Source organism: Aphelocoma coerulescens, chromosome 5 (assembly GCF_041296385.1).
Source record: "Aphelocoma coerulescens isolate FSJ_1873_10779 chromosome 5, UR_Acoe_1.0, whole genome shotgun sequence".
NCBI lineage: Eukaryota > Metazoa > Chordata > Aves > Passeriformes > Corvidae > Aphelocoma > Aphelocoma coerulescens.
Window position 1 is genome coordinate 29,887,187 of NC_091019.1, and position 26,011 is coordinate 29,913,197.

Sequence of the window (26,011 nt, forward strand, 5' to 3'; positions counted from 1 at the left end):
TGCTAGAGCATATTTTCAAGAGGCGAGAGTGGATGGAGACTCGCCAGATATTAACCGGGATTTTTGTTTGGAGTTCCGTTACTATCATTTTTAATTGCTTTTCGTCAAATACAGATTAACTTCAAATGAGTATCACTAATACGTGGTTCTTCGCTGTTAGATTTTCTGCTGATGTTGCACTCATAATTCTTGTGACCACCAAAGATGTGTGAAGCAGCAGTGAAAGACAAGATGGTCCAAATCTGGATTAGCGAATCAACAGGTGTGCAGCCAATAACCACGCCAGCCTCTAATCTCATTGGATTTCACAAGCTAAACAGGGTTGGACTTAGCACTTTGAGTTAAAAAAAAAAAAAAACAAACAAACCAAAACAAAAGATTGGAAGATGCATGAGTTACTTGTTTATCTGAGTTGGTAGTGAAATGGTTACCCCAGCATGGAAGGAGAGGAAGTTGCCTTTTAACTATTACATTTTGCATGAGTTTAAAAAAAGAAGTTTAGTACCCATCCACATAATCCCACACATAATTTAAAGATATGAAGAAGCTTTGCAAGGGAAAAGGATGTTACCTGTGTCCTGGAAAAACTTTAATTTCTGATTGATTATTTTGTTTCTTTCTGCCTAAATTTTCATTGCTACGTAAATGGGTGTGTTGTTTTTCTTGTCATGTAATAAAACTTGTTGTTTCGTGTGTTTATGCAATTTGAAAGAGCTGGCTGTGTTTCATTGATGGGTGAAGTCATTGCTGCATAGTGATTTAAGTAAAAAGTACCAGTTCTTGCACAGTCTGGGGGAGACATGCTGTATGCATAAATAACTGCAGTGTTTAAGTTGGGCTTGCTCCATAATCTCAGTGCTGTTGTACTCATCTGTAGGCATCTGGAATGATGTAAATGCAGTAAATTCTGGTCCCTTGGAGAGCAAGGGATGAGGTAAAGGGTCTTCTTAACGGTGATTAATTTCCATCAGTTAAATTTGTTCCATCCAGCGTGCAGTCTGAATGTTGCTGCAGTTAGAAGGGGAAACTCTGTATCCCTCCCATCCCTTTCCCCTGTGCCTGTGTAAGACGAATACAGTAGAAGGGGATGAAAACCAAGAAGCAATAAAAAGGGGAAGATGACACAAGCTGTTACACAAAGAATTTGAGGTTTAGGAAATAGTTGACTGAAACTCATTGTTTCATTTAGGTGTTTGTTGTCCTGCACTGTTAGTTAGGATTGTCCATAGTTTCACAATGAAGAACAAGCCTTCAAGACCTGATTCTTTTGTTTGTCTGGGAAGAAATGCAGTAAAGAGCTATAGTAGTGGAAAAAGGCAGACATATTTCTAACATGTAAGGCATATCCAGGACTGCCATAAAGGTTTTGATTTAATTGTAAGGTACCTAGAAAAAGGAGGCTCAAATTCATGCTGAAATTACAACTGTAGCCCCTCATGAACGGCGAAGAGGAAATCTATTGAAATTTTGACCTGCAAGTTTTTATTTGCAGCTGCCCGACCCTCACCTGGTGGTGTGTTTACCAAGTTTGTGATAAACAAAGCAGGAGCTCTACAGCAGAAGATTCCTGGAGCGAGCACACGCCAGCCTGCCTCAAGGCGACAGTTGCTCAGTATCAAGCCCACACCGATCACGGTCATTGCTCCCGTGGTTCCTTCAGTGCTATCTCCAGCTCAGTGCACAGTCTTTCCTGGGGTCACTACGGCCAGCACCATTTCTCCAGTTGCTGTGGAAAGTAGCAGTGTAGCAGCATCTACTGTGTCCACTCCTAACCAGACAAAAGCTGGTGAACTTCCCTGCTCTCCTCCTGCAATTACAGTCACAGCTGCTCCTGCAACACCTGGAATCAGTACCTCTGCTACTCCATCCACCACTCCTACTGCTACTGTGAACACAACAAAAACAACAGAGGTGGTTGCAGCAGTAGCAGCTACGTCATTCCCAAAAATTGTAGTAACACCACCAACTGTTACTTGTCCTGTTGTCACAACATCCACTTCAACAGTTGTACTAACAACAGCTGCAGCAGCTACACCTGTGGTGACCACACTAACTTCCTCTGCTGTCTCTGTTCCAGTGATACTGTCAGGAGTTAATTCAAGTCCTCCACAGAACCCAAAAAGAGGTAATGCTTAGGTGCTTTGGGTTATTACTCTAAATGCTTTTTTTTATTAATTCTGCCTCTTTTCATAGCTGTAATACAGTCTGCAACTGGTTTCAATTTAAATACAGATTCACTTGCCTCGTTCACCTTTCCAAAGCAGGATAAGAAATGTCATCTCTTAAGTTGCCTTTTGTATTCCAACCTGAACTGGTAGAGAAGGGAAAAAATGTAACTATCTGGTCAGTGACTGCTATGAAGTGAGCTGGAAGCCTCACACCATTCCTTGACCTATAGAAATGTATAGCACAGTTACGACTGCTAGAATTTCATGGTTGGCATAGAGTCCAGGAATTAGGTATGGATTTACTCTTCCTGTGTCATGGTTGAGAAATGTCAGTGGAACTACATAGAAAAACCCCAAAACTCTTCTGACCTGGTTGGTTCTATGCGTTCTGTGAATAAAAAGAGTAAAACTTGCCTTTAAATAAACTTAAAAGAGATGCGGTTGTTTGCAAAATATTTGCATTTGTATTTATTAAGAATAATGCCTGATCAGTAGGCAGTCTCTTAAACTGATTTTTATGTAATTTGTTAAAATATTTCAGATGATGCCGTTCCACAAGCTGCAAGTAAGACTCCCCCAAAGATCGCTCCCGGAACAGACAAACGTGTTGGACCTCGATTGCTGCTGATTCCAGTGCACCAGACACCTTCTGCACTGCGACCGCTGAACAACACGCAGCTGGCACAGAGGCAGAGGATGGTCCTTCAGCCTCTCAGGAGCCCTGGGGCTGTGAACCTGTTCAGACATCCCAATGGGCAGATCATTCAGCTTGTTCCCCTGCAGCAGGTTCGAGCTGCGGGTGCCCAGCCCAGTGTGCAGCCAGTGATGCTCCGCAATCCAGGTACAAAGTCCAGTGCTTCCTTCATGACTGACCAGTGTGTTACTCAGAAATGAACAAGGAGACATATCTTTGCAATGCTCCTTTCAGGTGCTGAAAGCAATTGAACAGGGTCTAATTTGGTTCTGTGTGAGTAGTTGAAGAACATAGTATAATTATTCAGATGCAGTGCAACTTAAATACTATGTGTATAATATTCAGAAAGTGCGGTTAATAGCTAAGTCACCAAAATTTGGGAGTTCTTTGCAGCAAGTAAAAAGGCCTATGTGTGTGTGTGGCAATGAAGCCATGTCCATCATACTGTCCCAACTTAAGAGAGACTCGACCTGGTGATTCAAAAATAGTTCTTGCTGGAGATTCTCTTAAAAAGTATTACCTGTTACCCATGTTTTGTTGGATGTGCTGCTCTGTTTTTGTTAGGTTTTCAGGTTGGTTAGTGTGTTGACAGAAGATACTCAGATGAAATTTTACATTAACGTACAAAATTGCCAGGTTTTTTCCTCCTTAAGAGTGTGAGATGAAAAATAAGCGTGATTTTCAGCTGTTTCTGTAGTGCACAGTTGAAGACAGGGTTGGAAGAATGAGAAATTGCAGGTTGGGTATGCTGTTGTATGTATTTGTAAATTCTAACCCAAATGTACTTTAAATGCATGTTTACTCTGTAGTAGGACCTTTTCTTCTGTTCTCTCTGTATCAAAACACATCTCAAAGAGAGGGAGATAGAGTGGGGTGGAAGGGAGAGCGAGAGCAAGCACAGTAGATAAAACTCTGGGAAGGAGAGAAAACAATGCTGAGCTTTCATTGCGGTTTGAGCATGAGGTATAGTAAAGAATCAGTCAACAAGTTTATTTAATTTCTTTCTGTTTTGAGGCTTTTGCTGAACAAGAGAGACTAGTTGCCATTAGTAATATTTTTCTTCCCTGTTTACGGAGTGTTGAAACACTGCAGAAGAGTTCATAAAGGTGAAAAAGATGGTGGTATAATTTTGTAATTTTGACATAGTTTTTCTCTTTGCAAGTCTTTTTCTGAGAGAAAAAAAAAGTTAAAATTAAATACTATTTTTTTACTTTTTTATTTTGCAAAACCCCAATTTCCCTGTTTTCCAATAAATGGGAAAGTAAAATGCAGGACTTTCAGTGCTGTGTCTTTTTTGATTAAAAAGCTTAATGCTAGAACTTGGCATTAAATCTGTTAGTTTTAGAGGGGCCAATTCATTGGTTTTATTGGGGTGTTACTTAAAAAAATTGGAATTTATATGTCTTTATGCAGGACCAACTTTTCCACTGAGAACTTGTGGTCAAATGCCTGATTCCATTATGATCCTTGGGAGTGGTGTCTGCTTTTAGTACAGCATCAAACATTAAAACTGAAAGAAAAAAGTTGCTTCGACAAAGTCTCAGTTGATGTTTTGTTTTCCTCACAGGATCTGTTGTAGGAATCCGGTTGCCTGCACCTTCTAAGCCTCCTGAGTCACCTGTTTCTCCCAATTCCTCTGTGTCTTCCACTTCTCCTGCCACAAATTCAGCTATACAAACTGCAGTACCCAAGTTATCCCCCCCATCCAACCCAGCCACTCAAGCATCTTCTCTTCTTCCTTCAGTAACAAGTTTTGTATCACAGGCAGGCACTCTGACTCTGAGGATCTCCTCCTCTGCTGCCAGCAATGTCCCAAACCAAGCAGCCTCCGAGTCCAAAATAACCTGCAGCTCAGGTGGTCTGCCAGCCACCACTGCTAATCTCATACCTTTACAGTCTGGAAGTTTTGCTTTACTTCAGCTCCCAGGACAGAAGACTGTGCCCAACTCTATTCTTCACCATTTTGCATCTCTTCAGATGAAGAAGGATTACAGGAAAATATGCAAGAAAGAGGACTCAGGTGCTGCTCAGCAGAAGGAGAACGGGAAGGCTCCATGCTCAGGTGACCCTGAAGTTACAGAGTCTGAGGTCACAGTGCCAGAGGGGAAACAAGAAGAAAATGAGTTGTCGATTAACCAGTCAAATGCTGTTGAAGAGTCAGCATCTGGCACAGTCACACCTAGTGGTGGTACAAATTCTACTACATCAGAGATGGAGAAGAACTCAAAGGTGCTAGAGAGTTCTTGTGATGATAGCTTTTCTTCTCAGCATGATGTTTCTGTAGATGTTGTATCATCTGACCATTCATACATCAGCGAGAAGCCAAATGATGAGGAAGAAAAAGGGGATTCTGAAGAGAAAGAGGGTTCTGTCAGTTCCAAAACTGTTGTGGAGGCAGTTTCAGCTAACTCTGAAACTCTTTGTGGGTCATCAGATCAGTCTTCAGTTGCTCCTCTGGATAATAATGCACATTCACAGAGTCTTGAGAATCAGGAGACTGCCCAGTTGAAGAACCTTGGGAAGGAACAAACACATGCTGAACACGAAGAGAAACCAGTAAAAGAGGAGGAAGGAGATGCAGAGACACAGATGGAGGAGGACAACAGAGCAAGTTCTGGACAGTTGCATAGTCAACAAGAGCAAGATATACAGCTGAAGATCAAGGAGGAACAGAGAGAGACTGAACTGTTTCAGAACAAACAAGAATGCCAGGGTGATGCTGTGCAGCCAGGTATGGAAAGGAGGGAGTACAAGAGCTCTATAGAAATGGAAAACATAGGAGGGAAAACAAGAAGTAGGCCTGAAGTTTGTTCTGCAAAAGGGCAGGATAATGCTTCAGGAGAGAAGCATACACTCAATATTGAGGACAGCAAAGGAAACATAGCTGAGCAGGAAGGCAGTAACAGCAAAGAACGAGCTGCTTTTGATTCTCTGGAAGAAATGAAAATAGGCCACGATATTCTAACACATGTCAACAGTTCTTGGAGCAAAATATCTAGCATTGTACCCCCTTTAGAAAATAGAAGTGAAGTGGATAGCCAAGCTGATACATCAGAGAAAAGTAACTTCCTGACAGCACCAGAACAGAGGGCACACAGAAAGGGTTACATGCCCACTATTGATATAACTGCTGATGATATGGAAGAGGATGAAGAGGAAGATGAGGAGGAGGAAGAAGAGGATGATAAAACTGATGATTCTGCTGATGAGATGCTGGATGGTGCTTCTGACTCCGCAAGTGACGAGGAAATAGATGTTGAAAAAGTGGTAAGCATTTAACTTTTTATGGAAGGATATATATATATATTTTTTTTTTTTTTAATTGCCCAACTAATGTCTCATAACCCATGGATTTGCAAGACAGAGTATGATGTTTGTGTTTTGGACTTCAGTCTCTTTAGGAAGTGTAAATTGGGGTTCCAAATGGAAATGTCTTTTTTTAGTTGCATGCTTTTTTTAGGTAACAGTGTCGTGGCCTTGTAGAAATTGCCTGTTTTTTCAGATAACAGGAGTTACATTGAGCAATCTGTAATAAAACTGTTGCAGGTTGTCTTCCTCCAATATTTACTCAAATAATTTGGTTACTTGAAATGTGACTTAATGATCCAAAAATGTAGTGGCCAGTGAAGTATTTCTGTTATTTTAAGGTGTTTTCTTCTATTTAGTTTTTATAGTCTTAATTAACATTTATATCTGGAAGGAACGTTTTAATCCATCCTTAAATTCATTTTTAAAGTTAATAATACATTTAAATAGTATGTGAAAGCTGTCATTCCTTATTTGATAGAAAACAAATTGCTCCAAAAATCACAGAATAAGGGTAAAACTTTGTAGTTAGTGTAGTTAAGATATGTTCAGATTTTAATGCTCATAAAATTCTCATCAAATTTAACCCAAAAATTAAAATAAAGCAATCCAATGTGTAATTCCTTTACTTCTTACATATCACTACATGACTTAAGAAACAGTGCATTGTTACTTAAAATTACGAAACTGTAGTTTCATGAATCAGTCAAATGGACATATGAATCAAGCCTTTTCTCAGGATGAGATACAAGTGGAAAGAGAAGGGTTAAGCTGGAGAAGAGTTGAAGAACAGACAAATTTAAAATAGGAGAGATAATGTTTGTGTCTTCAGGATTTTGAAAGTATAGAATTCTTTTAGCTCTTTTGTGTTTATGTACTCCTCTTGGAGTTGAAAATCAGATTAGAGTTCTTTGGTACAAACAGGTCCAGAAGATTCCTAAAACACCTGGGCAATAACTTCCTGGTACAGGTGCTACAGGAACCAGCTGGGAATGGTGCCCTCCTGGAACTGCTGCTTGGTAACAGAGAAGGGCCTGTGAGTGAAATTGCAATTGTCTGCTGTCTTGGCCATGGCAGCCATGAAACAATTGAGTTCAAATCTCTGGTGGCAGGAGGAAAAGTGCCAGCAAAACTTCAGCTGTGGATATGAGGAGAGCAGACTTCAGGCTGCTCAAGGAACAAGTTAGGAAGGTCCCCAAGGTTACCCACCTTGCTGACCAGTGGCAACCAGTTGATTTAATCTTTCAGTAAAACTTCTGGTACTTTCTCTCACAGGATCCTTCTGGACAAAATGTCCAGCACTCAGCTGGATAAACACATCATGTAATGGGCTCACAGATTGGGCATGAAGGGTGATAGTGAATGGGATAACAGCAGATTGGGGACTGGTCACTCCTGAGGTTCTGCAAGGCTCCCATCCTTGGCCCTGTGCTCTTCAACATCTTCATAAATGACTTGGGCACAGGACTGGAAGGGATACTAATTAAGCTAAGCCAGGAGGAGCTGTTGACTCTCAAAGGTAGAGAGGCCCTGCAGAGAGACCAACCATATGAAGTTGAATGATGGCAAGTGCTGGATTCTGCACCTGGGACAGGGCAACCCTGGGTGTCCAAACAGCCAGGGGAACAAGAGGCTGGAGAGCAGTGCCATGGGAAAGGGACCTAGGGGTCCGCATCTATGGCGAGTTGGATATGAGTCAGCAGTGCCCTGGCAGCGAGGAGGGCCAAGTGTGTCCTGGGGGGTATCAGGCACAGCATCGCCAGCCGGGCAAGGGAGGGGATTGTCCCGCTCTGCTCTGCACTGGGGTGGCCTCACCTGCAGTCCTGGCTGCAGCTTTGGGTGCCACAATATAAAAAAGACACTATTATAGATTGTCCAAAGGAGGGCAATGAAGAAGGGCCTGGAGGGGAAGCCATATGGGGAGTGGTTGAGGTCACTTGGTATGTTCAGCCTGGAGAAGAGGAGACTGAGGGGGGACATCATTGCAGTCTGCAGCTTCTTTGTGAGGGAAAAAGGAGAGGTGTTGCAGCGGGGTTTTCTGCAACATGTATAGACAGTGAGGCCTGTGGAAAGAAATAAGGACCAATTCTTGATAGATGTTTCAGAGATCTTTATTCTCCAGCCGCATGGCCGGCGTCCTGCCGAAGAACCGTCACAATCACGGGATCCCCAGGGTCCTCTCCACACAGGGGAACACAAAATAACCAATGGGGAACAGGATTGACCAGGGAGTAGGAAAACCCTGTAGGCCGTGCCTCTACTCCAGGGTCTCCTCCCCCTGAACCCCACACCGGGGGGGGAGGGCCCAACAGAGGGGTAGGCACTGATCTCTTCTCTGTGGTGACCAGTGCCAGGACCCAAGGGAATGGAATGAACCTGAGTCTCGGGGGAGGTTTAGGCTGCATATTCGGAAAAGGCTTTACACCCAGAGGGTGGCTGGGCACTGGAACAGGGTCCCCAGGGAAATGATCACAGCACCAGGACTGACAGAATTCAAGAAGAGTTTGGACAATGCTCTCCAGGCACATGGTGTGATTCTTGGGAATGATGTTGTGCAGGGCCAAGAGATGGACTTCGATGATCTCTTCTAACTTGGGATATTCTATTATTCCATGATAGCCAAGTGAACAACTCTGGCTTTTAGAGAATCTCTTCCGCTTCCAGAAAAACAGACTAATCAGTTCATATTCCAGCTCACTGTTCTCAGACAAGATGATAGCATCTCAGCTGTATGAAGTGACAAAACTGAACACAGATGTTATTTTTGGAAGTTCTTTTAAGTTGAAAACGAAATTGTTGCTGTCTTGTCTTCCATCAGGTGGTGGCAGTTTCGTATGTCCTATGTCCTTCAATAACTTGAGCAGAGTAATCACCAAGTTTTGAGAATTGCAGTTAATTCATTCCTGATGCCAGATGGACTTTCCAGACACAAGTCTTAGGAATTTGTTGGTAAACCAACAATAGTGTCTAGGTCACAGAGTAGTCTGTTATCAAGGTTGATGTTTGAAAACTGTATTTTCTTTCATCCTGCTAAAGGCTGATGAAGCAAAAGAGTAATTATTAGATGTTGTAAGAAATGTTTGTTTTGGAAGAAATGTATTGCGCAGGTTTTGACTAATATGGTTTGGAAAGCTGTCTAAGGGTATGTCTTCACCACAAACTCACACAAATATGATAAGCTAGCCTTGGTTCTAGAGCAGTAAAGCTGAGGAATGAGATCTCAGAGGACTATAAAAACCTTTCTGGAATTTGGATTTATTAATCTCTGTTGCCTGCAAGTTGAGTTATCATGTCAGTGCCTAATGGAGAAATCAGTTTTGGATTTAAATCCGTTATTTTTCACTGGGATGTACTCTTTCCTCAGTGTAGTGCTTACAAGACAGATTGCACTGGTATTGTTTGTCAGACTGGATGAAGTCAGAGCACATAAACAGGCTAGTAGAGGATGTTTATCTGCTTCATTAACTTAGTGGAAACAAAGAGGCAAAGAGTACATGCATGTCCTCTAATAGTTTTGTTTAGTGGAAATACTTAAGACAGCTCTGTTTCTATTAGTTCGGAATGTGTACTGGTTTTAGTTGCTCAGGAGATGGCCATTTGAAACCTCAAGAGAACTCCAGTGAGAGTCAGGATGATTGCTACCTAGCTGTAGTAGCTATTACTGTTTATTTTTTAGCATATTTTTTCCACACTGGTTAATTGTTCTTAGTTTCGCACATCAATGCCCTTCAGATTACCTTCTTACCTGGTGCTGACTTTGTGTCCTTGACTTTGAGACTTTTCTAGTCTCCTCTACTCAACAGAAAGAAGCTTTCTGGGATGGTATCTTTGCCCTTTTTCGTTTCCTACCCTGAGCTGCATCAAGAGAGGCTTAGGATGGTGAATCATTGTGGGTTTGGTGATGTGAATAAAAACCTTTGGGAATATCTACAGAAGCAGACTAATGAGTATCAGGACCTGCTGTCTGAACAAATTCAAGTGTGATGGTCTGGGAGATGATGTTAAACTCTTGATCCCCGAGGCATGATGATTGCACACAGAGTTCCTGCTGAGAAGGACTGCTTGGCCTGGGCTAAGTCACAGACTGAGACTTCTAATTGTTCACGAGTCCTTGTTGGCTTAAGCCAAAACCATGCCAGGGGTTGTTCTGGTATTGTAATGCTACAGATAAGAGTCCCACAGTTCAGCTTACTAGTCTAAACACAGCTTCTGTGTCTGGCAAGGTACTGTGTTGTAAGTGTTGTTTAAAAGTGTTTTTCAGTCATTCTTTTTGTGAGCCGAACACTGAAATTAAAAGGACTGTTATCTATTATAAAACGGTAAGTTTAATAAAAAGTGCAACTAATATATTTTATGGTCAGTACAAGTTCTAACAATCTCTTGCATGTTCTCAGCTTTTAGTTCAGACCATGTGTGAAACCTGCAGACACTGTAGCATAAAAAGCAGCTCCAGAAATTACATGTTTACTTGGGTAATGTGTAATGACATCCACTGTCATCAAACCACCTTCCTCAGCACTGTCTCTGAGGATCCTCTACCATCAGGCAATTTGCTCTTTAGGTATCAGCAATAGGGGTTAAGGCTGCCAGGAACAGAGAGAAAAATCAGAGGAGAGGGCTTAGAACCAGGCATTGAAATGCAGAGAGGGAAAAGTGCTGTCATTTCCATAACAAGTTTAGAACGCTGTTGTAGAGTGGTATTGCTCCTCTTTATGCCTTCATTCCTTCCATATGGTGTTTTACTCCTACTCAAAGGCATTTAGAATTTATGTAACTACAAGAAGTAGTTTGGAAAGACTGAAAGTAGTATGGATTGACTGATGCTAGAAAGGTAGGGCTTCCAAAAGCATCTTCAAGAATCATGCTGGGCTATGGATAAGGTTCAGCCTATGGCAGGTTGGCACTACTTATATAGGAATAGCTGTTCTTAATGTCAGAACTTAAGTGGACTTACTTCTGGTGATCATGATTGTGATATTTTTCCTCTTGATAGGAATTCAAGGGTAAAGAGGAAAGATTACCAACCAGAAGCATTTTTCCCTTTGTTGCTAGATGTAAGAATGAAAAAATGAATTACTTTTGTTTTTCCTATGTCCACATTCAGAATGTGTAAACTTAAAAGATGTGAAGTTCTTGGTGGGCTGCCGAGTTTTTTATGTCTGTTTTTTTTGTCCATCTTTCATGAAAAGGATGCCACATATTGGGTTTTAAATACCATTTTTCTAATATGATAGCATGTAGAAAGTTTTAGTTCTAGGGCAGTTCTAGCTTGATAATTGCTATCAGCCCTTTGATTAGCCCAATATAACTTACCAGCACGGAAAAGCTTTAAGACAGTGTTTCTATGGTAAGTGAATTTCCTGGGGTGTTTTTCCTCTTACTTACTCTCTGGGTTGTAGCATCTTTTTTGAGCTACCCTGCCTGACCACGTTCCCATCATCAATGTAATGATGTCCAAATGTAGTTTAGACATGGTAGTCCTGCCCAGTGAACAAAACCAGTATGCATCCCTTGCATGTAAGGGTCACAGAAACTGTATAAAGTGGAAAAGCTTAGAGAAAGTATCAGGAGGCTTTCAGCATCAAGGTGGGTTTATGAATGACCCAGAGAGCAGGCAGGAATCTGAAGTGCTCTTTGTATAAAGGAATAGATCAATGTTGTGACTACCTCTTGTTCATGCAGTATTTTCAACATAATGGCAGTATCTGTTCAGTAGTTCTGTGATTTAAATATTATCTTTATTTGAATAGTTTTGAAACAGTTTAGTCAGGATAGTTCAGGGAACTGGGTGAAATAGAGTAGAGAGTGAAAATGTAATTACATTTTCTTGCTTAAGGAGAAAGAGTTCTGTAATCAGACCAAAGATTATAATAAAAAAAACTTCACTAAAAACTATAATACAAAACAATTGGTTGAATAGGCATGTGTTCTTGGGAGAGGGGGTATCACCTGGAACTACAGATGGTCACAAGATTGATATTTAACTCTTGTTGCTACAGAACTGCAGTTGTTCTTTATCTCTCTCTTCGCAAAATAGCAAGTTTTCTTGCTCAGGCAAGCATGGAGAAAAACATACTCTTCAGAATATAATAAATACTTAAAATAATGATTAGGTAGCATTTTGGAAAGAGCCAAAATCTGACTCTTCATCATGTAAGCAGTTTACTGTATGATCCAAAGAAGCCTGACTGTATGATGTTCTGACTTACACTGTCTTAGATATGAGAGACCATTACTAAGGTGATTACTATTTCAAATTTTGTAAAAAAAAAAATTAATTAGAAAGAGTCTACGGTAGTAGGTTGCAAAGGCAGTTTAATCTTACTTGAAGATAGAGGCAGGAAAACTCTCTGAAAGCTTTTCTCTCACCCATAATAAAAGCATAAACAACAGAGATGGGTTCTGCCCTTACCAAAATGCATTTCACAGAGTTGCTAGTGGGAGGAATTCCTGGAGGCGGCAGTTAAAGGAAGCCCCTGCTAAGCACTGTTTATTGGCCAGTGTAGCTGGAGATGTTGATTCCTTGGTGGTTCTAAATGTTATGATGTAATCTCTCCTTTGAGACTAAAGTGAAACTGTTTTGGCCTGAGCGCTATTGCTGAGTAGATACTCATTTTAAAAAAACAAAACAAAACCTGTTCCAGGATGCGTGTGAATACAGAGAGGATGACGAGCAGGTGGACATTGAGACCGTGGAGGAGCTTTCAGAGAAGATTAACATTGCCCGTCTGAAGGCCACAGCTGCTAATATCGAACCCTCCGACCAGAAGTAAGCACCCCTGGAGAGCACTGCATACAGTTGTGTATCCTACTGCTGGGCTGGCGTCGAGTGATCCCATTAAACAACAGGTGTAATGTGATGGCAACATAAAGCAAGGCTTCTGTCAGGCCTTCCTCGGCACTGGGGCTTCCCAGTGTCTGTGAGAATGGTGCTGGCAGAGCTAAGAGTAGTTTCAAGGTGTCTTAGCCTTTTTTTTTTCCCCCCCTTTAATTACTTTGTTTATGGAGATGGATCTTGCGATGTAAAATTAATGAGTGAATGGCCTCCCCTCCTGCAAACTGAAAATTAGCAGGGTTGTCTTTGTTTTCAATGTGATTTTGCAAGCTTTGTTTATTCTTGCTGGTGGACTTCTGGGCAGGAAAAGTCATTAGGTTAATCCCTGACCCTGTAAATGGAAGATTTGTCTTTGGGACCATTGCCCCAGCAAAGAAAGTATTTTCTTATTGACGTATAGTCTGCCATGGTTGGATATCTTGGCTTAATTTTTTTGGTTGGTTTGTTTTTGTTACTGTTGCTGCCCTTGCATTTATAATGACAAAGGCAAAATAAAAACATGGCTTACTTGAGGAATGTAATGATAGTCATGGCTGTTTCTCAGTTGCATCAAACAAAAGAATGGGGAATGTTGCATCTATAGTTCTTTTTGTTTGTAGAATTTTTTTTAGAAACTTTGAAAAAGCTGCTATCCACCAGATAGTTTTTGTTTTTTTTCTCTCCTTTAAAGATACAGCTCAACTTTTATCCTTAGGTGGTGACTTTGCTTTAAGTTTTGAAGATCTTTCAGAGAGAGAAAAACAGATGTCGTGTTTTGTAAAAAATAATTTTCAAATATGTGCTTTTTTTGTTTTCTTGCAGCTCCTGGGATATGAGGAAGCTGCTGTTATTGTATATTAGGATAGTAATAAATGTGAAGATTTTGACTGGTGGTTCTTGGTGGGGGAGGGATTACTCTGCCGTCTATATTAAATTAGTGTTTATTAAAAACAAAACCAAAACGTAATTAAAGAATAAACTTCATGCAGCTCACAGTCACAAGCTGAATTTACTCTCTTCAGCATAGAGTGAAATAGTTTCTTTTGCACTATGAGATAATTTCACAACTTTCAGCGCAGCTCAGTTATTTCCAGGATGATGGCATTGGAGAAAAGAGTTCACTTTCTTGAGAGAACTCAACAGTATCCTGCTTTTATGCCGTTATACCAGAAAAGTTAATTTCAAGGCATAAAAATGAGCAATTCTAGACTGCTGGAATGTAGTTAATGAGGATAGAGTGTATGAGATGAGTAGCATTGGGAAAAACTTTTTACCTTTCTTCCAGATACCATCCTCCTAATTCTTCGGATGAAACATTATCAGAAAAACATTCAAAGGTATATGTTTGCTCTCCTCTTTCCTTTTAGTATCACATCTCCATTTTAAAGATAAACTTTCATCTCACATGCAGCTCTTAATGTGATTTATCTGCCTTGCAGATACTTGTGATTAAATGCAAGAAACTAAATGTGCTGGGAGGGGAGGTGCTCAGTCCAAATCTCCTTAAAGCAATAGGGCTGGTGCTGGCATCAGTGGGTTTCAGATTCAGCTTTATGGGAGGAAGATCTGCCTTTCATTTATGACTCCGTTTGCTTAGGGTTTGTGTTCTTGGCATGAATAATTTTATAGCACACTTAAAATAATAATAAATATTTTTGTGTGTTGAAGACAGTATGTAAGATTGTAGAGGCACAGCACTGGATGAAGGGTTTCTGAAAACAGAAGTTTAAATATGTGTTTAGGCAAGTTAAAGATATCACAGAATCTTTTCAAACCAAAACTCACTGCAGTCCTTCAGAATCTTGTGCTGTATTTCCAGTGTCTTTGAAGCCAGTTTCTCTGTCCATAACTGACTGTGATATACTTGACGTCAGCTCTAGAGCTTCCTGCTGTGGTGGGGTGGGGCTTTGAGTGTGGTGGGAACCTGGTGTAAGTCTTACCTGTTAGAGCAGACTGGGATGTATGCCTTTGCCTGAGACAGGGATGGGTTCCAGGATTCTCTGTCTGCCTCACCTTCTCCATGTATCCTCTTCTCTGCCCTTGGATTTACGTTGCAAGGCCCTCCTTTGACAGGAACTCATGGCTGACACAGGAGCGGATGCAGCTGTACTGTGCTCATGTCTGCCTGTGAGGGCAAAATGGCTCTCAGGAGCCAGATTTCAGGAGACAAGTCTTCAGATTCCTCCTAAGGCCATCAGGCTCCGAAATAGTATCACTAAATCTGAGGAGTCTTTCCACTGATGCTCTGGGGTTTGAGGCAGGCCTAAAAATATCTAAAAAACGGCGTTAATTACTTCCCCATTAAATAAATAGCATAGTTGTACAAAACCTGGAAGAGTAATGATGACATAACGAACTTTTAAATCTGTAGAGATCAGTAATTTTGCTTATTGTCTGGCAGTCCTTTTAGAAACTTAAGCAAATTCAAAACCAGAGGCTCTTGGCCACATTCTGTTTGTTGCTGGATGTCTGGGGTGATAATTGTCAATGCCATCTTCCACATTCTGACTTACAATGTCTCTTGGCACCAACCCATACGAACTTATGAAAGAAAATGGAAATCAAACTAGTTTAACTCCAGGAAAGATTCAAGTCTCTTGTGTTTGATGTAATTATTTCATTCATTAGTAGACATTCTTGACAAGCAAAAAACAAAAAATACTTGGCTCAAACGTGTGATTTTGTTGTAATCCTGTGGTTTATCTATGTAGCCTTATGTTGCAAGAAGAAAACCTTATGAACAGAAGGGATTCACGACCTTTTCCGTTAGGGTTGTTGTGATTGTGTTGGTCACTTCTTTGGTCAGTATTTCATTTCTTACTGCTTGTGCTTCTGACTCTGAACTTCCAGGGAGACATAGTAGCAGGATAGCATGACATGGAATCTTCAGGTGTCTGTAGAAAGGCTGTAAATCTCACGTGCATTTGAACATTGTCTGCCATTGCATTGCCTTCTTTACTTAAACTGGTCAATCCGGTTACTTCTCCAGCAAAAGCATCAGACCTGGAAAAGAAAGCTGAAGTCCCAGGCAGAAGCCTTTGCTCATTACCGCCAGACACACACGGCAAATGAACGTCGGCGACGTAATGAAATGAGAGGTCTCTTTGACAAGCTGAAGAAAGCTTTGGGGCTGCAGAACCTTCCTAAGGTCTCCAAATGCTACATTCTCAAGCAGGTAGGTATTTTGGAGCTTAAGTGAGGAGGAGAATCATTTAATCTGGACAGAGTAATTATGCTAGTATGAACTCGTGAAGCGAGTTCCAGTGAAGAGGGAACTTCTGTCATCTCTGCAGGACTCTCTAGAATAGAACAATACCTGAAAGAATCTGTGTTCCTAGAAGCTTAGTCTTGATGACACGGATGCATATTTTTGGATTAGCCCTCCCCATGTATTCTTTGTGAATCATGGAAGGTTATGTCTTAATTCTTTAGGGGTTGACTGTGTACATCAGGAAATTTTTAAATCCATTGAAGGCTTACTTTTTTAATGCTTGAGAAGATAGCATTCTGTTAGACATTATACTGACATTAAAAGCTTATTTGTGAAGATGTAAAGGACAGGAAACCAAACATGAATGGTAGACACATAATTATGCTTAACAGCTGTACCTAGAAACTGGGAGATAAATTTTGGGATTTTTCTTAAAAATTGCTGACCTTTGGAGGAAGGACAAACAAGATGTTTATCAGTCTTCAGCTGGCATTTAGGGAAAGCTGGCATTCATGGTACTTCACATGCTTTCTCTCAATCTTATTTTGTCAGGATTACAAATATTTGTAAATAAACCTTGTAAAGGTTTCTGGGAAGGAAAATTATTATTGTGTGTGTCACTGGTTTATAAATCAGTTCCCTGATACTATTCTAGGCCTTTGAAGAAATCCAAGGACTGACAGATCAGGCAGATAAGTTTCTTGGACAGAAGACATTGCTGACACGCAAACGAGATGGTCTAATTCGAAAAGTATCCACGCTTTCAGGTGAGACTGGTTTTGGATGCAAACCCTCTGTAATAATGAAAGAAAAAGCTTTTAGGAGCGAGGATGGGTGGAGTAATTGGCGGATCCAGGTGCGTCATTGGTTCGCATGAAGTTCAGACTCGTGATGCCAAACAAAGTTTGATAAAATGGCTTTTGTTTTCTATGCCTAAAGGACGTGTAGAACGCTCTCTGTGCTGTGAGCCACAGGCTTGGGTTCCTTTGGAAGGGTGGGGTGGTGGTGTCACTTCATTCTGTCATTGGTCACTTCCTGAAATGCCCTTTCTGCTCTGCCCTTCACAGTCGCACACAGCTGTCTTTGGTCAGTACTGAAAACTCCCAACTCCTCGCACAGCTTTGCAAATGACTCCTTGTGCTGCTTTCCCAAGAACCAGTGCTCCTAGCGGCTAGAAAGCATCAGCTTTGTACACAGAACAAAACTGCAGTAGATTTTAAGCTGCTGCTCATCCAGACATTTCATGTTGTACTTACTGTGTCTTTCCGTCTCATTTGGAAGTGTAGGAAGGCTGTGACACGTTTTCAACCAGCGCCAAAACGTGTGAACAAACAAAATACTCTTCTAATCGTCTTACAGTCTGGGAATATAAACAGGAGAATACCTGTAAAGTAGAAATGAAAGATACTTAAATCTTTTGTATTTATGTGAATTGGTTCATGCATTTATGAGGTATTTTATTTATAAAAAGTCAAAAGTCTTTTAATGAAGTCTAGTAATTCAGAAATGTATGAGAGGCCTTTTGAGCAGATAATGAAAGTAAATAACTTCACAAAGTAGTTATATGATCTTTTGCATTCCTAGTGAAGACCTCAGATTTGATGAGGAAAAAGTCCTCTCTCAAGACAATTAGTTAAATATAGACTTAATTAAAGATATACCATGATGTTAAAATGTAAACACTGGGCAGAAAACAAGCTAGTGTAGTTACTTGAACTTTGGTCGTATTAAACTGTGTGCATATGCAGAAAACAGATTATTTATAAAATCTGTGTGTTTGTCCAAGGTTAGAATTTTCATGGCGGTGGTAAACTGTATGTGAGTTTGCATTCAAATGTCATTTGAGTAACAGGATCCTTGAGTCCAAGAAATTTCATGCCAGGTGAAGGTAACATTTTGCCCAGCAGTTGTATGCTTATCATTAGGAGAGGTGGGAAGATTTTTTCACAGCTGTGAGTGTTTCAACTAGTACTTGTTCAGCAAGAGCCTGTGCTTGTGCTGGATGATTTCTGCTTATCAAAGTGGCAGATAAATTCTAAAATGTGTGGATGTTTCTGAAAGAAAAGAAAAATTGGAATAAATAGGTAGTTGCTTCCCTCTGATATTAAGTATGTTATTTACTTGGTGGGGATGATGGTTATCTGTTTTATAGTAATTGAATAATGTCAACTTAACAGATTATTAGTTCTGCCTTCAGCATTTTAGTTTTGGGAAGAGATTTTGAAGGTAGGCTGACTTTCTGATAATTTTTCTGTAGGAAAGACAGAGGAGGTTGTCCTGAAGAAGCTGGAGTATATTTATGCTAAACAAAAAGCAATAGAAGCACAAAAAAAGAAGAAAGAACCTGAGCCACAGAAACCAGCTGCACCCTCAACTGCAAGCACCCAGCAAGGATCCTCTGCTTCCACCAGAGAGCCAACCCCAATAGCGATGACAAACAGAAGGGGCAAGCCATTGATCCTTGCCAGGAGAGGAGTCCGGGCCACAGGTGGGCCAAAAGTGCTGCATGTTCTGCATCAAGGGGAGACAGCCATTGAAGCAGCACCCTGTGGGAGGGCAAAATGCCAGCTGGCTTGTGCAGGCAGCCTCACTCCTGAAACAGAATTGTGCATAGGACCGGGAAATGTCCATATGATAGGTGTGGAAACCACTTGCTTTCAGTAAGGATGAGACCAGCGTGGCTGAGGTCTTCAGGTGAACATGGCTTCAGAGTTTCAGAATGATGGGAAATAAATTCTTACTAAGTTGTCCTTTGATCTAAAGGAGTTTCACTGCAATCCAGCAGTAATTTCTAAGAGTCGAGGTGGTTCTTTTTCTGCTGACTCAAAACCTGAAGTTCAATCCCCAGAATGCTGGAGTTGCTAGAACAGACTCAGTTTTTAAAACCTCCCTCCTCAAAAAGCTAGCTCTCAATATGGTGGAGGCTTGATCTTAAGTTAAATGGCAGAGTTGTCAGACACTGGAGAGTTTTTTTGTAGCTGAGGACTTGTAGAGAAGTGTTCAACATTTGTGGAGATCTTCACATCATAAATGTAGGAAGGAATGAAAGAATGACTCCTTCCAGAGTTGTACCTAATGCTGGATTGCAGGGTGCTGTTTGCCATCAGGGTGCTGTGCCAGAATAAATGAGTGTTTTACACATTTCTTTTCTTGCAGAGGACTCCTCAGCCTCTCTCACACTCACTGCTGCAAGCGTGGTGATGACTCCACAGGGGCAGGTGCTTACGCTGAAGAGCCCCCTGGTCCCAGGGCAGGTGGCAGCTGTTCCTTCCACGCTGTTGCAGGCTGAATTAAAGCCTCGAGGGGTTGGTACTGCCATGACAACACAGCCAGGTAGGATCATGTGAGATGATGTTAAAGAAAATCAGTATAATGCTGTTCCTAGATGTGTAGAGCAATTTATGAAGTAACGTGTTATTGAATTTTTGCTTTAATATTTCAGATTTTTTTACAACTTGACTGAGGTAGTAGTTTGATAAGAGAGATTTGATGTCATTAACTCAAACTTAGTTTATCAACAGGTTAAGTAAAATGTGTTAAATTTTTGCTATTCAGAAATGAGAGAAACATAGGGAATAATTCCTAATCACACAACCAACCAGTCTGCATTTCTGTTTCTTCTACTTTAAGATGTTACTATAATGTAAAGTCTTACCTTGAAGTGCCCAGCTCCTGTGTTCCAGGAGTATCTGAAGTATCTGAGAGTACTGTATCTGAGTATCTGAAAGGCTTTGGTTTCCACTTCATCCCCTCTTCCGGTTTTCTTGGATAAGGTATTACTTCAGTGATGATTCAGCTGCCAGGATCAACAGTTCCTGTCCAAGTAAAAGGAATCCTTACTAACTCTACTGTTCCTATTACACTGTCAACTGTTGCTGGAAGTGCAACGCCCTCAACAGTGGTATCAGCTATGGCACCCCATTCAGGTAAGCTCTTTGTTTTTCGTGGATCTTTGTGCTTGCATGCAGGGAACATTATCCTTGCAAAGCCGAAGGTAAATTGTTTTCTCCCTAGGAAGTAATGGTAGGTGTTACTATCTGGCTATTCAAAGAAAATCACTATTAAATGTTTTGAACAGTGTAGAAGGGGCCTCTAGGAGATTATGGGTTAGAGCTTTTTAACTTTCCTTCATCCCACTGAGCCTCCTTGCCCTCAGGAAAGACAGAATAAGTGGATACTGGGTTGTCTGTGTTGTAATGCATCCTACTGGGGAAGCTTCAGTGCAGCGTGGTGATGGGACTGCTGAAAATCTTTGCCTGTAACATCCAGGCTCTTGCTGTGGCACAACCCTGTCCCATACCCTGCCAGCTCTGCTGCCCATGGGAAGGCTGTCTTTCAGAACCCCGTGCTGCACATTGGATCTAGGTGTGGGGTGGTTCCTGCCAGCAGGGTTCTGCTTGCCATCTGTTGTGCTAAAAGCAAGCAGCTCACTTCCTGCTTCCTTGTAGTCATTTGGTCATAATGAAAAACGAAAGTTCACTTCAGATTTGGGGCTGGGGAAAAATCTAAGTGCTGTTAACAGGGAACGGCTTGGAGGCAGAAAATAAGTAATCATTTAGTCCTTGGAATGCCTCTGTAGTGCACAAAACCAGTACTGCAAGATGCGATCATAAAAAGAAAGGATGAAAAACAGTAAGAGGGAAAATTCTCATTCTGTTTGCCTTGTGCATCACCATCAAAACTGTAAGCATTTGCAGTTAGTTGCACTGGAGCTTGCTCTTGTTCCACAAGTTGAAAATTAAACTATTGGTGTGTTAAAGCTTCACTTGACAAGAGTTGTGTAATTAAGTTTAAATTGCAGTTTACTTGAGGAAGACTTGAAGGTGAGCAAATTATGCTTAGTTAGGAATTAGCTTGCAGTTAACATGTATCCTGATGGATGCTGCTTTGTGTGCTTTTGCAGAAAGCGAAGATTCATTCATGATGCCAAAGATTGTTAATGTGACATCACTGGCTGCTGAAGCAAGCACGAATCTAAACCCAAACCGAAACAAAAATTCTAATGTAACAGCAGCTGCAAGTACTCCAGCTTCTGAGCAATCCTTGGCTGTAGTACCCCTTGAACCTATGAAGAGTGACAGTGTCCTTTCAGAAGAAAAAGCCAAACCATGTCTGGGAGACAGTGGCACAGATGGAAGAAATACCACAGGTCCAACAAAAGTTTTCTTTGAGCATAAAGATGGCCTTCCACAACTCTGGAATGTACCATGTAAAAAGGAACCTTCAGAGTCCTTCAGCAAACAGCTCTGCATTGGTGAGTTTGTAGGAAGCCAAGCCAGGAGGAAAGATGGTGATTCTGGAGGGGAAAGATTAAAATGCAAAGAATTGTCATTCCGCAAGCTCCAGATCAAAGATTCGAGGATAGAAATGGAATTGAGGAAAGTAGCATCGGCAATGGAGGAAGCAGACCTGGATACAAGTGAGATACTGAGCAGCATTGAGGAGAGTGATGACATGGATGAAACCCTCACTTCGCTGCTCAATGAAATCGCCTTCCTCAACCAGCAGCTGAACGATGATGCTTCAGCCATGCCAGAGCTGCCCAGTGCCCTCAGCTCAGATTTCTCTCGTAAAGATGCAGAGGCTCGTCGGGGAACATCCAGTGATCTCTCCTCTGCAGATGGGTCATCCTTCCAGTTTGGCCATTTGGGAGGCAGTTTTAAGGACCTTTCTGAAGTTCCAGAAGGTGGTGGCTCTTTAAGCCCTCTCCTGTTGCACCTGGAAGATGATGACCTTAATGATGGGGACAAGAACTCTGGGGAGCCTTCATCTGAGGCAGATGTCTTAAAGATAGTGATAGGTACTGAAGTGAAGAAACCACTTTCCAATCTGTCCATAACCAGTGGTGGGAATGGCAAAACAGTAACAGCCTTGTCAGATGCTGCTAATGTGACTCCACCAGTTTTGCAGATGAAGACTAATCCCGAAGCCAGTAATGCTGACACGTCATGGAGGCCCATGCCCAAGCTGGCACCGCTTGGTTTAAAAGTGGCAAGTCTGCCAGTGGACTCAGAAGGGCAGAGTAATAAAGTGATGCCCTTACTGGCACCTGTAGTTGCAAAAGTGGCACCTAGTGGGGTAAAAAATTCATTACCTGCAACTCTTCAAGAAGGACAAGATAACAAAGTGATGCCTGCATTAGCACCTGTGGTTGCAAAGTTGAATGCTACTGGGACCTTGCCTTCAAATTCAGTAGGCAAATAAGTGCAGATATGTTTTATCAGACTGGAACAGAGGTCTAGAGCAGTGTGAACCAGAGTCATTGTTCAGCAGCCTCCATTGTCTGCAACACTTGTTTTCTGTACGGCATCAGCACTGTGTTCATCTGAAGGGCAGGCCCCAAACTGACAAATAAGTGTTGTGAAACTTTAAGCATGTTGATATATTTTTACCTCACTGTTGTATTCTGGGTGTTCTCCTTCCCCTTCTCAAGACAAAAAAGATGATCTATAACCATTGCTGGGCAGATGGTATCCTTCCAGGATTGGGTTCTTCACAGAAGTAGTTTGTCAAGGGACTGAGAAACTGAGGCTGTTGAAAGAGACTTGTTCTCTCCCCAGTAGAGAGGCAGCTGTCATGTTGGGGAAAAAAAAAGATTGTTTGTTTTTGTACCAGGCAAATTATCTATGCAGAAATGGCATTGTTCACATTTGCTTGTTTTAATTGTGGAATATGAGAAATGTGCAGAAATCAGGTTGTAGCTACTCTCAAGGTTGATACCTAGAGCAGCAGAAGGGAAATTTGAGACTGGAGAGGGCTGAATTGAAAAGGCTTTTTCTTTGGTGCTAGATAGTTCTCTAGCAGAGACTTTTTAAGAGCTTATGCACAGAAAATTTTAATAAACATTTCTAACTTTCACTGCTTGGGGAAGAAAAATATATTTCCCAATGTAATTGGAAGTAGGACAGTATGTTAACTTTAATAATACTGTCCTCACTTTCACCTCCTGCCCCCACATGAATATTTCCCCCTTTGATGCTTAGGACATCTGTAAGGAAAACTTGCAGAGAGTTGAAAGAAAATGTGGGCACCCTATTGCTACATCTTTAAATACATCGCTGAAGTAGCTCGAGTGTTTTCCCAGGTCTTATTTTCTTTCCTTCTGTCATTCTTCAAGATGTGTGTGGTGGCTGGGAATGTTAATACCAAGTACTGCTTTGTGAAAACGCAGAATGCTTTCAGGAGTCTTGTAGCCTGGCATAAGTGAGCGAGGTGTACATGTGAATGTAAATATGAAAATATGTATATAGCTTTCCAAACCTTTCATTTCTTTATAAATTCAGGAAAGGTACTCAGAGGTTTCTCACTGCATTTGCACAAGCTGTGTATAGCAAAAAGTCAGCAAAAATGCTCATTACCAGGGAAATAGGGCAGTATTGAATCACAAGATGTATTTTTTATTCTTCTCTGCCACTGCTTACTCAATAACCTGTAGATGCTCTTCACTGTTCAACTGTTGGATGTGAGGGGCCTGCAGACTGTAAAGATATTTATATTTTTGTACACAATTTCTGTTTTCATAGTTTTCTTGACAAATGAAGTTTTCAGCCTCGGAGAGATGATTTGCTAATGAGTGTATACACAATCTTTTCCTATCAAGTTTGTAAATATAAGTTACGGTGCGCTTGGGGGGCTTCTTAACTGCTCTGAAAAGGTAAAAAATGTTGCCGTGAAAATTATACAGAATTTGATGGTGCATTCTGTTTTATGTTTAGGAATGTAATTCCTTGTATTAACTGTTCCAGCAACAGCAGCTGGGATCACCCCCTGCCCTCTAAATTACCCATCTTCAATGATGCAGTAATACAGGAATTCCATCCTTCCAGCACTGAGGTTGTGCAGGTGCTGTGAGTGATGTTCTTCCACAGTTAGGGAGCAGTGTTTGTACAACCATACACCCTGTTCAGTATGCTGCATCTTCTGGATCCATGTCTAGGTTAGATCTATCAAGGAATATAAGTACCTTGGGTGTTTCCTCATGCTTTTGTTATTTATATTACGCCACAGAGGAGAGAAGCCCTTCAAGCTCAGTGTGTGTAAAGTTACTCCAGAGACTACGTAAAAAAGATTTTTCACCTGGCCATTCTAAGCAGTGTGTTTTAAAGTAGTTACATACAACTCTCTGTTGCCTTTTGCATATTTACTATTCTAATATTTCATACAAGTCTCGCATTAGTGATGTGGAAAAGAGAGTTTAGGTCATACGAGAGTCCTGCAGGATGTTAGAGTTGTCACTGACTGCCTTAGGAAAGGAGATTTACAATCCCAGTAAGTACTTAGACATATGTTCCTTATTAAGGAATTTTGACCTTATTTTAAACTAGTAGAAATCTGGAGTAACTAAATTATTTTACTAGCACTACATCAGACTTAAATGTATTTACCTGGGAATCTGGTTCTGAGCATTTCCAATAGGCTGAAGTTGCTTACTTTTTAAACTTGTGGCAGTTCGTTTTGCCAATAGATTTCATTCGTCCTGTGTGAGAAACAGCAACAAGACATGTGCTGTGATAACTTTTAAATTCCTAATCACTGACCCTTGTTTCTACATCTCACCCTTTTATGGTTCCAAACAGCCAATTTTAATTAGCACACAGAATTGTGTACTCTCTGTGGGACAGAGAAGGCTGTAACATGATAACCGATCACACATGATCTAAAATAAATGCTGTACTTTTGAGGATGTTCCGTTCATTATCTGGTAGTGTAAAATTTCTGGATGTGAATTTACTGTTTTGGCACTGGGCAGTAAAAAAGATTTTACTGCAGTAAAAAATGTACTGTGTCAAGATAACAGCAAAACCTTTTGGTCCCTAAATGTTATTAGTAACTTAACTAAGAACAGCCCCCAGCCTGGCTGTAAAAGGTGGCATTTGTCGCGGTTCCAAAGAAGATCTTTGATGGGTTCTACCAGCCGGCAAAGCATGTTTGAAATGCTCTTGGGTTTTGCTCATTTCACTGTCGTGTGTCTGCAGCACAGTATTTTGCTATGGATTTAAATGCTGACTCTTTGCTCTTCCCTTAAGCTCCCAAACTTTTTGAAAATGATATATGCTGTCATTTGAGGCAATAATCATAGAATATGTCACCTAATGAGAAGATTTTGGAAACAAGAGAACCAAGGAAACCCCTGCAAGGCGCACGCTCTCGCTAGACCAAGAGACCTGGAGATTTTCTTTGTTTTTTTTACACATCTGTAAATAGACTGGAATGTTTTTAAGAATATAATGAAATGTCAGATTTAGCTTTTTTCCTTTTATATATTAAAATATATCTTTCCCTCTTTTTTGCTTTTGAAAAATTGATATTTTTGTAGAAATCTAACAGTACAAGACTCTTACCTGTATGTGAGGGACAAAGTGTAAAACTAAAATAAACCAATCAAGGTCAACTAGAAACTGGCTTTGAAAGTTTCTTCCAGGGAGAGAGAGGGAGCAGAAATGATGTGATGTGCTGTTGGTGACACGTGGCACTGGACCTGAGCAAGTGACACACGAATGCTGTGAGGCAGAAATTTTGGCAGCGCAAACATCTGGGTTTTGGTGATCAGATGGCTCGGAGATTTCTCCCTTCAGTCTTAGCAGTATGCAGGAAATGGCATCGCTTGTAAGAGGGGATTTTGACTTGCTGAGTGTGGAAAAGGTACCAAAGGGACTTTATTTTTGATGCGATGCATCCTGAGTAGGAAGCCAAGGGGGTTAACATTTGATCATGGCATGAAAAGAAAACAAACCCGAGAGTTGAGAGATTAAGCCCACAGAAGAGCATTCTCCAGATTCCTTACCCCAACCCCAAGCCTGGGTTTATCCTTTGTATGG

General features: G+C 41.1%; 1 protein-coding gene across 10 annotated transcripts in view; it reads left to right on the forward strand.

The window, feature by feature from the left end:
* Positions 1-25,591, forward strand: part of MGA (MAX dimerization protein MGA) — a 59,170-nt gene extending 33,579 nt beyond the window's left edge. For 5 of the 10 annotated variants that reach the window (XM_069017389.1, XM_069017388.1, XM_069017395.1 and 2 more), the window contains 11 exons: positions 1,493-2,125; positions 2,710-3,009; positions 4,430-6,129; positions 12,813-12,937; positions 14,268-14,319; positions 15,972-16,157; positions 16,849-16,960; positions 18,451-18,681; positions 19,350-19,526; positions 19,967-20,119; positions 21,097-25,591. In XM_069017389.1, coding sequence (XP_068873490.1) covers positions 1,493-2,125; positions 2,710-3,009; positions 4,430-6,129; positions 12,813-12,937; positions 14,268-14,319; positions 15,972-16,157; positions 16,849-16,960; positions 18,451-18,681; positions 19,350-19,526; positions 19,967-20,119; positions 21,097-22,397 — 4,970 coding nt within the window. In that variant the 3' untranslated portion in view covers positions 22,398-25,591. Of the gene's footprint in view, positions 1-114; positions 696-1,492; positions 2,126-2,709; positions 3,010-4,429; positions 6,130-12,812; positions 12,938-14,267; positions 14,320-15,971; positions 16,158-16,848; positions 16,961-18,450; positions 18,682-19,349; positions 19,527-19,966; positions 20,120-21,096 lie in introns of those variants that run through there. The other 5 variants (XM_069017393.1, XM_069017392.1, XM_069017396.1 and 2 more) reach the window with 5 other exon arrangements.
* Positions 25,592-26,011: the final 420 nt, after the last annotated feature.